The sequence below is a fragment of the Podarcis gaigeae genome, assembly GCF_964106915.1.
Source record: "Podarcis gaigeae genome assembly, chromosome: 6".
Taxonomy (NCBI): domain Eukaryota; kingdom Metazoa; phylum Chordata; class Lepidosauria; order Squamata; family Lacertidae; genus Podarcis; species Podarcis gaigeae.
In genome coordinates, this window is record NC_139682.1 from 46,948,347 (window position 1) to 46,963,991 (window position 15,645).

Genomic DNA, 15,645 nt, shown 5'->3' on the forward strand with positions numbered 1-15,645 from the left:
CATATATATATTGAGGATCTAGTACATTATATTTTATATTGCCTATTGTGTGGATTCACCCAGAGCTAAGTTTATCTCCCCTTTTCAGATCACCTTAGAAGGTCAACCAGATGATTTGAAAATTAAATGGTTGTTGGCAGAGGTTGATAAGTTCATCAGCTATAGGCTGCACTATTTCCATTAGGGGCAAGAAAGATAAGGGCAAACTTTCTGGATAGTGCAAGTGCCAAAACCCAGAGACACTGACCAGAAGGAACATTGCTAAATTTTGAACATTGTAGATTTGTTCTGGTCTGGCGCATGCAATGTCTTTCGTTGTGTAGTTGTGTGGTTTGTGCTCATACTGTATTGTGATGACCATTGGTTATAAACAATAAAAGCTACTGACCAACTACTGGTTTCTCAGTAACACACCAGATCTTTCTCTCCAGGCAACTTTCCCCATTATTTTGGCACAGTCTTAATGTTTCTAACCTAACTCTAGAGACACTCCTTCAGAGACCACCATGAGTGCAGGCTGCCAGAAATTAGGACGGACCTGATTTTCTGAGCACTCTGAACCTTGAACTGGAGCAGCAAAGTTCAGCAGACCATACATTGATGGTAATGAGCAAATGATCAGTACACTCCAGATTCTAATGCACATAGAAGCTTTGTTAGGTAGAAGGTAGGATCCTGAATGCTTACATGCCCGGACCTTTTCCTCACATAGGGAGAGACAAATGGTGATGTCATCTCTTCTCCAACTCTTTTATCATTCGCTCTTTCGTCTAGAAATGGGCCCTTTAAACGCTGTTGTCACTCTCACCCGAATAGCAAGCTGGAGGAATATTGAAGCTGTCGACTCTTTGGTCCTGAATAATGTGGCTGCTGACGGTCTCAAGGGGGTAGAAGCTGTGGTCAGCTCTTGGAAGGGGATAGAAGCTGTGTCCAGTCTCATCAGTGCCTTGGAGTGTGTGGAAGCTACGCCCGCTGTTGTCATGGGTGCTGTCAAAGGAGACGTTGGTGCCAGTGGGCTCAGAGGAGACGTTATTGGGACCGAGAGTGTGGCTGCTCAGGTCAGAGGGGTTGGAGACTTGGCTAATCCTTGTTGATTCCAGGGGGTAGACACTGATGTTGGCCCCAAAGGGGAGGGCACTGACCACCTTGCTCTCTTCCCTGTTGAGCCGGAGGCTGAGGATGACCTTGCAGGCCTGAGCCTGTACCTCCTCCTCTGGGTGGATGATGAGAGCAAGCAGGCGGTCGGAGAGGCGGGAGTTGTTGCCAAAGATGGTTTCATGAAGGGAGTTGTCGCTGTACTGCCACTGCATCGACTGGTACTGCGGGGAGAGGCGCCCTTCGCTGAGGCGCTCCACAAAGACTAACATCTCACAGAGCAGGTTCCCTGGCAGGGATGGTTGGAAGAGGCTCAGGAACTCAGCGGGTGTCTTGGGGAGAAACACCACAAATGGCATTAGTCAATGTCTCATCTTCCTTCATCTTCCTTCCCCTCATTCCTCCTCATCCCCATGATGATGATAATAATAATAATAATAATAATAATAATAATAATAATAATATTTACACCCCGCCCACCTGGCTGTGTTGTGCAGCCACTCTGGGCAGCTTCCAACACATATAAAAACATAATAAACATAATCTGCCTTCAGATGTCTTCTAAAAGTCAGATAGTTGTTCATTTCCTTGACATCTGATGGGAGGGCATTTCACAGGGTGGGCACCACCACCGAGAAGGCCCTCTGCCTGGTTCCCTGCAACCTCACATCTCGTAGTGAGGGAACCTCCAGAAGGCCCTCAGAGCTGGACCTCAGTGTCCAGGCTGAACGATGGGGGTGGATGGTATACAGGGCCCTGATCTATGCATGTGGATCTGTGAATAAGTAATTAATGACAATAGTAACCCTCACTCTCAACCTCTGTCACTGGGGATGATGTAGGAAATGGAGCAGCTACAACCAGCAGGATGCCATTATTTCCTTTGTCGACCAAGAGGTTCTGATATTTTTACATGCACCAGAACACAGAGTCCTGAGTATGGTGCAGCTCCCTACACTCCTGTGGCAACAGAGAAACCTTCGTGCCAGTGGGGGCAGGTGTGAGTGATGGTAAAAGAGGGAGCCACCAGACTAAAAGCCTGAACTTGGTTCCAAGACTTCCTGGGTTTCTGCTCCAGAGTTGGACCCTAATTTAGGGGATGCATGATTATATGTTCTACTCTACAGAGGACAAGCCTCTAGTTAAAGGGCTAGCCAATCCAAGTCCAGTTTAAAGACAAAGAACTGTACGATGGGAGAGCAGGAAGTTCCCTTGAATTGATAGCACATGGACCACAGACTGAGCATGAGCACAGGTCACCAACATCAGTCTTCCTCGCTATGGTGACATGTATTGTGTATACATATGAATTAGCATTTGCTGAATTTATGCAAAACCTGTCGTCTTGTTCTCTTTCATTGGTGATACATTTCCTCCTTTTGGTTAATGCATAAGCAACCAGCCTGCTGACAGAGCTCCCATCTGCCGTGTGCTGCAGCTGTATCCTTCTGTCACCTGGGCAGGCTAAATGAGCCTAGCTGGAGCTTCCAGGAACTCCTGCCATGTCCTGTTTCCTACTTAGGCCAGAGGAGCCATGCTTTCAGCTTTCCAGCACTTCTTAAACCTCTCAGCTAAGTCTCTCTATGAGAGGCTAAGGATTTAAAAGAAGAAGATGTGGCCTATTTCTCCACCATGGGAATTTGTGGATGTGCATGCTCAGCACATACACAAGAGTCCATGCAAAACTGAATAATGTCAAAAGGGTCTCGTACAGCAGCCAGATTGTTTGGAGCATGCAAAAGGTCTGGTGGCCATAGCGCCAGTCTCACATGGGCCCTGCCCACTGTACAAGGAATAAATAATCCTGTTCTGAGAAAATGAATTACCTATTGCCTATTAGAAGATTGACATTTCTAATATCAATATGCAACAATGAAAGGGTGTGGCTGCTTCTAGGCAGAGCAGAAATTGGGTGGGCTAGGGTGTTTGCCTTCAAAGGATGTGATTCTGGCTCCTGTTCATATGCTGGCTCTTGTACATTGGAATGCAAAGTGGCTTCAAATGAGCCAGCATTGATTCCCTAGTTGCAGTCCCTGGGCAACATGTATTCTCATGCCTATGTCTGAATAAATTCCTATAACTAGAGCAGCTATCCCAGGGCTTTTTTTCAGCCAGAACTCTCCACATCTTAGTTCTGGCACCTCTCAGGTGAGCGCCATTGCCATTCTAAGAGAACAAAAGAGGTGTTCATGGTGAGTTCCGGTGCCTCTTTTTCTAGAAAAAAACACTGACCTTTCCCAACCTCTGTTCTTCTGATATTCTTTATCCCCCACCCCAATACAAAGCTTTCTCATGCTGGCAGGCACAAGGGCAGTCCTTACCCGACAATTCATGATGTCATACAGCAGGTCTTCCTTCTGGGCCAGTGTGCTAAGAAGCTTGAGAACCTGCACCTGAGCAAACGTGAGAATGTCAGGGTGTGTGGACACGAGTGAGTACTAGACCCCCTTTGCAAGCAAAGTAATAATTATAATAAAAATATTAATGCTTTCTAGTTGGGCAGTGGGGTTGGTGGCAAACTGCAGGAAAGACATGAGCCGCGCTGAGCAAGGAAGATGACATTTGCTCCTTTCAGCTGCAAGGAGCAACCTTCCAGGCTACATCATGTTCTTCAACAGATTTGGGTTTCTGAGCAAGAATAAAAATTGAGGCTGTAAGTTCAGATTTGAGAATAGATTGATCTTTCCCTCCTTGGATAATCAGGTAGCCTGGACTTGATAGAGGACTCGGGTAACACAAACCCTAGAGAGAGCATACTGAAATATTTCAGACAAAAATATGAATACGTAAAATTACTTTATAGACTGAACCAGACCACTGGTTTATCCAGTGCTTTCTACTTGAGCTGGCAACTGCTCTCCAAAGCCACACTGATAATTTGATCAAAGGTCAGGGTATAGATCCTGTTTCTCACTCTACTTCTGATGTTCAGGCTGTGAGTGCCATCAATTATGTAGCAAATAAAGAACCATTCAGGAACAAGAGGGAGGTATCAGCAGTCTTGGGTGTGTGCGCCAGAAGTCCCCATAGTTTGCAGAAATACAAAAATAATACACAGAAAAACATCCTGAGGGAAGGGACCCACAAAACTCCCAGTGGGGACTGTACAATGGCCACAGAACAAACAGACTGCCTATGGGTGAGGGGAACCAGAGAGCAGGGAGAATGAAATGGAATGTAGTGACTGGAACTCCAAGCAGGAGCACTCTAGGCTGCAACATTTTGTTGCAGAACCCCACAGGTAATAAATAAAAGGTTCATTTAGCAAAAAGGTGAAATATTGGCCATCAGTGTTTCCTTCTAGGAACTACTAGAGCTGTACTACTTCCCAACTCCAGGCTAACGCTGTACCTGAGGAGGAAGAGAAGGTACCTGCCTGTGGTTTTTTGTACCTTGGCCATAGTGTTTGCCATGAGAAGGATTTCCAGGAAGTTCGGCAGCATCCCTCTCAGTAGAGTGTGGGTGTTGTCTGGAATATTCAACCCGTTCAGCAGCCTCAAGCCTGCAACCTGAAGGGTGGGGTCCCAGGAGCCAGTCACCAGCTCAACAATCTTGGGAACGTATTCCTGCATCAGAAAACAGACCAGCATTTTATTTTAAAGACTCGCACTCTGCCCTTCAGCAGTACTGCAGGCAGTTAGGCCCCCACCCCACAGATGGCAACGCGTGCTTCAAAAGGTGATAAGTCTTTGCCGCAGCATTTCAGGCCTCCAGCTCATTCTGTTGAGAGAGCTCCTAGAGGCACCACCGCCTCCTAGCAATCCAGGGTGAAGTGTAAATAGTCCTTTTATGGCTATGATGAATATCATATCAGGGTATCATCCAGACCAGACCTCACTCTCTGTACCTGTTTTCCAGCTTCTGCTCAGAATCGTGGAAAAAGACAAAAGAGTGACTCAGAATACCCACAGCATGTATTTGCTTTCGCCACTGATTATTGTAGCATCGTAGTTGGAAGAGATCCTGAGGGTCATCTAGCAGTCCAACCCTCTGCAATGAAGGAATATGCAGCTGCCCCTTACCGGGATCGAACCTGCCACCTTGGCATCACCCTCTAACCAACTGAATCATCAGTCATCACAGCTCGTCCTATATATTTAGTATTTGAGGTCAAGGGGTGTTGCCTTCTGAGAGATGTGAGCCTCAAGAGCTCCTCACTTCTTGATTATCAGGCTGTTGCACATTTCGGTGCAAATGTTGTAGGTACTGGCAGAGATGGTTTGTGAGTCTTATGTGTTTTTATGCATTTATTTACTTTTGTTTTATTTTGAGTACATTTCTATTCCCCCTTTCCTCTGAGGAGTCATAGGTTCTCCCCTTTCAGTTTATCCTCACAACAGCCCTGTGAGGTTGGTTAAGCTGAGAGATAGGGTCTGGCCCAAGGTCACCCAGTGAGCTTCCCAGATGAGTAGGGATTACCAGGTCCCAAGCAACCTATGTATGTCTACCCAGAAGTAAGGTTCACTGAATTTAGGGGGCTTACTCCCACGTTAGTGCGTCTAGCATTGCAGCTTTAGTTTCCAGTCATTATGGTCTACCGCGGTTAATGTTTCACTCCACCCGCTTTCATTCCCTTCCTTCCTCACGCTCTGCCAGCCTAGTTCTTGCGAAATGTTTCACATTCTGCAAGAAATTAAACACTACAGGCAGAACGGATTATGTAAAGGAAGACAAAATGCTCCAAATCCCTATAATTTGTTTTGAACAAAGCCTTTCGTTTCCCCTGGCCCAGAATTCAGATTTCAATTCTGGCTGCAGCTGGGGGCAACCTCAGCCCGTTGCAAGGACTCTGCCCATTCAAAACGAAATTTTAAAATGTGAATGAAAACAAGGACAAAACACAAAGCAGTGTCTTATGTTCAGTGGGTAAGGTGTCCTCTGGTGGTGACGGTTGGAATTGCTCTTTTTTAAGTGCCCTTGTAGTTCTAACATGCACGGGACAAAAATGGTGCTCCGTTGGGGCTCAAGATGCCAAACATTGGTGAGACTAATCCGGGTTTGATTCACTAAAAATCATGGGTGGGATTCAGCTAAGTTTTACTCAGGGTAGACCCACTGATATGAGCATGACAAAGTCCATTCATTTCAACAGGTTTATTCTGAGTAAAAACTAAATTGCATACCAGCCAATCATTGGGTTCACGGAAGCAGAAAGAGAGCACAGTTGTTTGTGCAGCCTAACATCATGTCAGCTGCTACAATCCAAAATTCCATGCAAACATAGGTGGTGGATTAGAGGTGGATTAGGGAAGCACAACCAGTTCGCCTGCAGGAGGAGCTGCAACAATGACGAATAATGGGTGGGTGCCAATTTTGGTGTTGCACTAGGCACCACTGAGATTGTAAAGCCCAAAGTCCACCACTGATAGGGAATGCAGGAAGGCTGCTTTATACTGAGTCAGACCCACTGGCCCATCTAGCTCAATACTGTCTACACTGATTGGCAACAGCTCTCCAGTGTTTCAGGCAGGGAGTGTCTTCCAGTCTGACTTTGGGTCCCCGGGGATTGAACCTGGGACCTTCTGCCTGCAAGGCGGGTGCTCTGCTTCTGAGCTATAGTCTTTCCCCCATTGGGGGCCGAGGCAGAATTGACTAATTTCATGTACTTCCTGCAGGCAACTCCAAATGAAACATGATAAGGGAGAGTTTGGATCCATGAACAGGAACCCTCTTTTTTATGTAAAAAGCAGCTGTGGAGGATGTTAAGATTTTGATTGGGGCTGCAGTGCTGGGGGTGGAGGGTTTAACCCTTTCCCTGTGCCGTTATCCTAATATATACAGTAAGTCCATGCAAAGGCAAAGCTATTTTGCCATCAGAGGCAGTGGCGACCACCAACTTAATTGCCTTTAGAAGAGGATTGGACAAATCTGCAGAGAATAAGGTTATCAATGGCTAGTAGCCGTGAGAGCTAGGCACTGCCTCCACATTGGGAGGCAGTAATACTTATGAATACCAGTTGCTGGAAACCAAAAAAGGGGAGAGTTCTTGTGCTCAGGTCCTGCTTGAGGGTTTCCCACAGGCATCTGGTTGGCCACTGTGAGAACAGGATGCTGGACCAGATGGGTCAGTTTCCTGAGCCAGCAGGACTATTCTTATATTCCTATGTTTCTGCCTTACAGAGGCAGGGCACTGAACCTTCTTGCTCCCAGTCTTTGTTTATTTTATTTCTTATAGGTAAAGGTAAAGGGACCATTAGGTCCAGTCATGGCCGACTCTGGGGTTGCGGCACTCATCTCGCTTTATTAGCCGAGGGAGCCGGCGTACAGCTTCTCGGTCATGTGGCCAGGATGACTAAGCCGCTTCTGGTGAACCAGAGCAGCGCACGGAAACTTCGTTTACTTTCCCACCGGAGTGGTACCTATTTATCTACTTGCACTTTGGCATGCTTTCGAACTGCTAGGTTGGCAGGAGCAGGGACCAAGTAACGGGAGCTCACCCCATTGCGGGGATTCGAAACGCTGACCTTCTGATCGACAAGTCCTAGGCTCTGTGGTTTAATCCACAGCGCCACCCGTGTCCCTTTCTTATAGGTATTTCCCTTAAAAATCTGAAAGGCAGCTTACAAAAATAATTTTAAATCAGTAAAATAAAAATAGGCAAAACATATGAACAATTGACATAAAATCATCAGCAGAAATGAAACAGACCAAATTAATATTAAAAGTATGCTGAGGAAGAAAGGCATATGGAGGGCATGACAGTTGAGAAAACCTTAAAAGCTGTTTTCCTGCATTGTTAATAGATGAAGCCTTCTAGAAATGATCTAGGGTAAGAACTTCAGACACAAGTGGTTACCTGGATTTTGATTTTGAACCGCCAGACAACAGTGAAAGCTTTGAGGGCATGCAGTGCCTCTGTTTTGACGGCTTTGTCTCCGTCATCCAGGAATAATGCCACCAATCTAATGTCATCATTGGTGCAGGCATTTGCCTAGAAAGCAAGAAGCAGATTATCAGATGGGAATATGCCTGAATTGAGGCCACCTGAATTAGAGTGCTCCGCGCATTTCATGTTCACACAACACCTTGTTGCCAAGATGCTGAACCTGACGGTTCAGTCTAGGTCGTGGTGTAACTGGCAAGAGATGTGATGAATTTTCATCAGCACTGAACCCTGGGCTAGATTTCACAATGGGATTTCAGATATTGTGGCACTTATGGCTTAACCCAAGTGTTTACCAGCCCAGCCCACTTTCTGAAACAGCCTATGAACTCTTAAGATTCAAAATGGAAAGAACAGCTATTCCACTGGGACATTGAATTTAATCATGGGCAGATACCTCTGACTAGCAACACCACTGCATTGGCAAGCATAAATTTGGAACTAGACAGGGAGAAAAGCCAGTGGGGAGGGCAATTTGAAGCAGGTCAGTGGCAGGGGAAGAAAGGGTTAAGTGCTCCCCCCTCAGTTGCTATTATCTACTCCTGGAGTGTCATTGGAGCTATAATATGCACATTGGTGCTTAGCATGTAACTTTCCTAGAGAAAGGTAGAAGGAACAAGTGGTCACTGTAAAGGACTCTTATGTGCTCAGAAGTTATACTCTGGTTTCCCATTGGCCCAGGAATATTCCTACTTTGCTGTGGGTAGCTATTCCCTATGTAAAGGTAAAGGTACCCCTGACCGTTAGGTCCAGTCTTGGACGACTCTGGGTTGTGCACTCATCTTGCTCTATAGGCAGAGGGAGCTGCTATTTGTCTGCAGACAGCTTCCCGGTCATGTGGCCAGCATGACTAAGCTGCTTCTGGCGAACCAGAGCAGCGCACGGAAACACCGTTTACTTTCCTGCCGGAGCAGTACCTATTTATCTACTTGCACTTTACGTGCTTTCGAACTGCTAGGTTGGCAGGAGCTGGAACCAGGCAACGGGAGCTCACCCCGTCGCGGGGATTTGAACCACCGACCTTCTGATCAGCAAGACCTAGGCTCTGTGGTTTAGACCACAACTCCACCTGCTGTCCCTATGTACCTGGAGTTAAACATGTATTAAGGTGACAATGTGCCTTTTGGGGCCAGCATTATATTTTGGAGAATCTCATCCAGTTTTGATTCATTAAAAATAATGCACTGAAGCAGAAACAGGGTGTTGTTGTTGTTTTTTAAATGCACCCAATCAGCTGCCCAGTTTGAGCTCCACACATGCACAGAGCTCCTCTTGCTGGCCAAGGGTTCCATAGGCATAGTGGGCTCAATAGTGTTCCATAGTCCACAATGAGGAAGCTGCATTTGCTCTTGCAAGGCTCAAGCTACCTTGCTGTTGATTTAAAAAAAACAAACAAAAAACACAGAATTAATATTAGCTAATATTAGGGGTGGGACCTCGCCAAATGGTGAGCCCTGTCAGCCTACCTGCAGGCTTTCTGAATCTACAAAGCCATGCTGGATCAAATTGGATTTCCACAGCAGAGCAAGCAGCAAACAGTCTAGTTAACTCTAAAATACCTCCCCAACCAGAGATTAATACTCTCAAGTAGGGCCAGTTCAGCTATAGATTCCCAGCCTTCACAATCTGTGTCTTGTATGCAGCTTTCAGCTTCTGCTGAAACTCCCGCCTAGTTTTTCTCAGTGCAAGGTGGCACCTTAAACCCACACCAGTGAGAATGTTTGGCTTGAAAGACACTGGGGATAAAGCCACATTGATCACTAGAGGAATATGGTAATGCTGAACAGGAGCCAACTGCACTAATCAGGCTTGATATTGCATGTTGCATCTGTGCCCTGCAACTTTTGACTTTCACCTCTGATTCCTTCAGATAGATACACTGAGTGATGGTATGAAGCGTTGTCCTCTTGGAGTTGTCATCTAGGTTTGGGCTGAGAGACAGCAGGAGTCTCCTGAGCTCTCCAGGAACATTTGCTCTTGCAGATGGAGCTGGATAATACTCAACGGCTAGATCTAGAAGCAATAAACCAGAGGTGAATTAGGACAACTTACAGACATTTTTGATCCAGAACTTCCTGCATTTCTGCATCAGTGCAACAGAAGTGACAGGAAGCTTTTGTGGACATTTCAATACCTCATAAAGCATGGCTGGGGAGCCTGCGGCCCTCCAGATGTTGTTAGACTGCAAACTCCATCATCCCCAACCATTATTATTAAAAATTGATAAATCACCACTGTCATCATCACCCCCAGCCATTAGCCATTCTGGCTGGAGTTGCTAGGAGTTGGGAGTCCAACAGCATCTCAAGGGGCATTGGATTATCCAGTTGGCATGGGGGTTCTCTGTGCTGATACCACCAGTCCCTGCTACAACCTGCATATAGCAGGCTGTTTCACAAAGCTCATGTGTGATGCCTCAAGCAACTATTCTGAAGAAACCTAGATGTGCATGGGTGCCAGAGTTACTTTCTGTTTGTAGCTACCTAACTTGGGGAAACACTTCATGAATCTGAAGTAGTGGACTGCAGTGCATTGAAACCTATGCCATGGTAGGCTTATTAGTTCGAGGGGCCACATATATTTTTTCCTACACCCTGCTGCAGCACACTAACATGATTACCTGTCAGGAAATGGAGTTACAGAAAGACAAAAACGTGCCATCATTAACCACACAACTGGAGTGAAGAGTCAATGATGAAGGAAATATATGATTAGTTCCTGGACAATGACTTGTGTTGGAACTTCAGTACCTTCTGTATTTACCTGCCCAAACCCAAACCCTAAGGTAATCTACAAACATCCTTCTCTGTGTGCCCTTTCAATCTGAAGCTTGGAGGGCGGCCACTAGAGGTAGTGTCGCCAGACACTAGAATGCTCTCCCTGGGACCTAGGATATGTTCTCCCTAGGTAAGCATGCCTGGTGCCCACATTGCTGTCACTTTGGTGTCTGGTTAACATTTTCCTCGCCCAGACCTTGGCTTATAAGATTTAGTTTTAAGCCCCAGCTATCCAGTTGGTGGTTCTAATGTAGATATGTGATGGTTGTTTTAGTTAGGTGTTGTATATCGTATTTTACTGTGCTGAATCCTTTTTTTTTTTTTACACTGGGGACTCAGCTATACAGCTGCAAATAAAACATTTTAAATGTGTTGTAAAGCACAATATACAACTGTGACACTAGATGGCGACAGTGATCTATGCCAAATTCAATTTATTTTTCAAAACCTCTTTTTAAAAAAGCATATTCACAGCTTTTTTAAAAATGTGTGTGTAGATTCCACCTGGATCTCTCTTAAACTTATTGCTGTTTTATTTTAGTATGGTTTTATCATTATATTTGATTCTCTTCTTTTTTTATCTGCAAGGCACATAGATAATTTGTTTTATCAGGTATCTCATAAACAGAATGAATGTACTGGATGGGTGGGTGGATGATGTGCTATATGGCCATGACCCTTCTGGAACAACAACAAACATGTGGCCTGAGAATGCATCATCATCTCCCTATATCCCATATGACTCACTGGCAAAATTCATTTGATCCGGGTTGTAGGGGGGACTTCTGAACATTGATAGGAGAGTCTTGGACACCAGATAGATGGCTGTAGCTCCTGTAGCTGCAGTTAACACATTTTTTTTAGTTACCAGATCGTAGTATTTCTTCATCCTGCCTTGAGCTTACTAGGGAATTCTGGCCACCAGCAACCCACCAACACAACCACCTATGGAAATACTTGACTGCTCATTACATGGTTTGTGATGTCACCTGAGTCCACCATAACAACTGTGGCACATCATCATCACAGGATATGAGAGGTAAGACTTCTGAGTCCTCCCTCCCCACTTGCTGATGTTATCAAAACATTGCGAGAAGTTGACAGACTGCTTCTCAATGTAATCTCAGACAGTAAAATACAGGAAGGGATTATAGTTCTGTGGAAGAGCAAGTGCTTGGCGTGCAATTCAATCCCTGGTATTTCATCTTAGAAGAAGCAGCTACTACAAAGAACGTGTATTACAGCTCCCATCATCCCTAACATTGGCCATGTTGGCTAGAGCTGATGGGAGCTGGAATCCAACCACATCTGGAGGGCCACAGGTTCCCCATCCCTGAGGTGGGAAGTCAAAGACTTCTGCTTGAGACCCTGGAGGGCAACTGCCAGTCAGAATAGATAATAGTGAGATACAGAGACAAACACATTGACTTGGTTCCAGGCAACTTCCTAATATGGGTCCTAATTTAAGGGGGGAAAACACCCTTTTTTATACTCTGAAAAGGCAACAGAGAAGCCTGGAAAGGGCACATCTGTTTCTTTGGTCCTCCTTGGGTTCATCCATCTATCTCCTTCTAACAACATAACTACCTAGAGCAGAAGTCAGCCTGGGGGCCACATTTCCTCACATGCAACTTTCTGGAGGCCACACGCTAGAGAATATGCATGAACTTGCCATGCTTTCCCAGAAGTGAAAAATACACTGCATCAAAAATACACTTGTGCAGAACAATCCTAAGCAAACTTAGTCAGTTGGGTGGCCACTTACATATTACCAGAGAGAGAAGAAATGCATCCCCTCAAAAAGGACAAAGAGATGGTCCAGATTTGCAAATTTAAATTTGCAAAGAATTAATATTATTTAAATAAAAATAGAATGCACCTCACCAAGATCGTGACTAGGTGAGTTGTGGGCTTGCTCAGTCACTCAGTGGGCAAGTTCAAGGCCTCTGCTTTCCCTTCTCATGGTTCCTGATCTGTAAACCAAACTTGACCTCAACAAACAGAGGACTATCCTCTGCAACCTAGGACTCACAGCCAGCCTATTGCTTGGAAGCAATTTTACAGACATTGGAAGTGCTTGGGTCAGGGATCTTGGAGGTGGAAGGAGGCATCAGCCTTGCTCCTTGAAGAACCACTGGCAGGCCCCAGAAGAGGGCAGCAAAACCCTTGAGATGGCCCGGGGCTCCCCAGAGACCAGACTGAAGAATGTAACACTTCTATATGCTGTATCCTGGTGAGTCAGAAAGGAGATGTTGTGGGTGAAGAATGTTACTCAGGTTCCAAACTCGTCTTGCTTCCTTTCTTCTTTATTCAAGTATTCTCTAGACATTTCTCTGCACAGTGAGTGTTACTTTTGTTTTGCTGGAGGCTGTAGCATTCCCCTTGAATTCACTGTGGGAAGCCAAGTGAGCAGGGGTTGTGCAGTCTGCACTGGATTTAGGGTCATTCTTCACAGCTCCGTAGATGGGCAGTGGACTAGCATGGTTTGAAACCTTGGTACATACAAGGATCAGCTGCAAATGTATTCAGGACTTCTGTTCCTAAGAGAAACCCCACACTAATATGGCAACTCTCCACCTACTGCCTCTTCAGCAGGCTGTAGCAAAGGCTGTAGCCTCCCACTCACAAGATCTTCTTTTGCTCCCTTTCCACCTCAAATACCCGTCCCTGTAGCTTTTCTTCTACCTCTCTGACTTTGTAAAACTATGCCATCGAGTCAATTGGATCAGAGCAACTGCCCATCTAACCTCACATCTGCTACTGGCAATGGGCAGGAAAGGATGAGAAATTACTGCACACACGTTAAAACCACTTCCTTTTTGTTATTTTAGATCTGCTGTTTAATTTCACGAGTTGCCCCTCTGGTTGGCAAGCTCTGAACCTCAAAGCTCAAAAGGAAGTAGAAAGCAACAACTCCAAGACCACGTCAGTGGGGCAGGTGGTGGAGGAGAGTCTCCTTCTATGAGAACGGAAACACAGAACTTAGAACAGAATGGAATAAAAGAGTAGATTTATTTATTTATTCATTTAACAAAAGGTCTATACCTCTTGATTGCCAGAAAATCTCTAAGCGGTTTAAGAGAATATAAAATAAAACCTTCAAGTTCTCGATTAATATACGGGTATTTTAAAACAGTCAAAGATAATTAAAATCAATGGTCGCTAAAAAGTGATAAAACACAGGTAACTTTAACATGTCTTGATATGCTTGCCTAAACAACAATGTTTTAAGCAGGTGCTTAAAATAAGACAGCAAAGGTGTCTGCCTGATGTCAAAAGGCAGTGAGTTCCAAAGTTTAGGTGAGGCCGCCCCCCAAAAAAATGATTTCTGAGAAGGGTGGAATGAATATTATGTGGCACCTGTAACATGGTCAGTTCTGCATATTGAAGCAGTCAAGTGGGAATATATGGGGTAACACAATCTGCCCAAATAAAATACAGTGGTACCTCAGGTTAAGTACTTAATTCATTCCAGAGGTCTGTTCTTAACCTGAAACTGTTCTTAACCTGAAGCACCACTTTAGCTAATGGGGCCTCCCACTGCGGCTGCGCCGCCACTGCATGATTTCTGTTCTCATCCTGAAGCAAAGTTCTTAACCTAAGGTAATGTTTCTGGGTTAGTGGAGTCTGTAACCTGAAGCGTATGTAACCTGAAGTGTATGTAATCTGAGGTACCACTGTAGAATGATTTGCTCTCTTTCTTATGTTCAGCACAAAAAGTAGTTTTTCTCATTCTGGAATAGTTCATGCTTGTCCTCATCATGCTGCTGTCAATCTAGATTGATTAGATCCTGCTGTCCACAAGGGTGGGTGTGGTTGTTTGATAAATGTTTGAAAACTTTCCCCTTGATTAGGTCATCCACACCTTTTCCTCCCTGTACATGCCCCAGGTGAATGGAGAAGGAAGCGGTGATTGCGATCCTGGTATATGCCCTCAGCATCCTTGGGCAGGTGTAGATACATCCCCGATTGCTGGAACTGCCTACATCTGTTTTCAAATGGGCACAGTGCAGAGTAATGCCAAATCAATCTACAATGAGCTTTTATATTTGGAATGAAACCAGTTTCTCAAGAAGTATTTTTCAGGGGCAAAAATAAGAAGGAGAAGATCTAGATGGTGTGCAGATTTACGTAGGAAAAAACCAAGCCTCCACTGATTCTAGAACAAGATGTCATGTGTATGCAGCCTGGCTGTTGGGGTGGGGATGAAAAAATAAGGAAGGGGAACAGTGGAGCAGCTAGCATCTTGGACAGTAGCATTTCGCACTGCACCATTTTGTTGCAGATCTCATTTACAGAATAGTCATCTCATTCTCAAGTTATGTTGTGCACTTAGCTTCCAAGGTTTTCCCAGAAACTGTTCTTGGCAATGAAATAGACGTGTATCTAACCATTTACAAATTATATTTGCTGACATTGCAAGACTCATTTTCTAAGATGCAGGCCTTCTGACCTGACTGAAAGCTTGGGAACCACACTTTGAGACTATCAGCAGAAAAGACCCGCATATTTTGAAGCTTTCTCAGAAGCAGACTCATTTAATTCCCCCCCCCCCTTTTGCTCAATGTTTTTAGAATGGTCTTGCCAAAACACTCCTGTGATGGAAATTATTTACATGGGAAGCCATCCTCAAAAGCTATAGGAAATCTGACAGTCCACACACAGGGGCTCCCACTTCCTCCCAGGCCAAAGTGTTTTCCGCACCAGGAAAGCGTAACATGTGAAGTGGACCCCAAGAGAAACTGCACACATGCACAAGACCTTGGTCATGATTACGGGCTTTGCGGGGAATTGTGTTGGAGCTAAGGAGCAGAGTGATTCGGACCATGCCAACAAACACAACTCTGTAACCTCTGCAACTGGACCCTTCCTGACCCCAATCATCTTACT

The 15,645-nt window shown here is 45.1% G+C and overlaps 1 protein-coding gene across 1 annotated transcript; it reads right to left on the bottom strand.

The window, feature by feature from the left end:
• Positions 1-633: 633 nt before the first annotated feature.
• LOC310847344 (armadillo repeat-containing protein 12-like) lies at positions 634-13,119 on the bottom strand. The gene is made up of 6 exons (XM_083745034.1): positions 11,503-13,119; positions 9,834-9,991; positions 7,892-8,026; positions 4,488-4,661; positions 3,417-3,488; positions 634-1,427 (listed from the first exon to the last, which is right to left on the bottom strand). The coding sequence occupies exons 1-6, from the start codon at positions 11,642-11,644 to the stop codon at positions 786-788; spliced, it is 1,323 nt and encodes a 440-aa protein (XP_083601160.1). The 5' UTR covers positions 11,645-13,119; the 3' UTR covers positions 634-785.
• Positions 13,120-15,645: the final 2,526 nt, after the last annotated feature.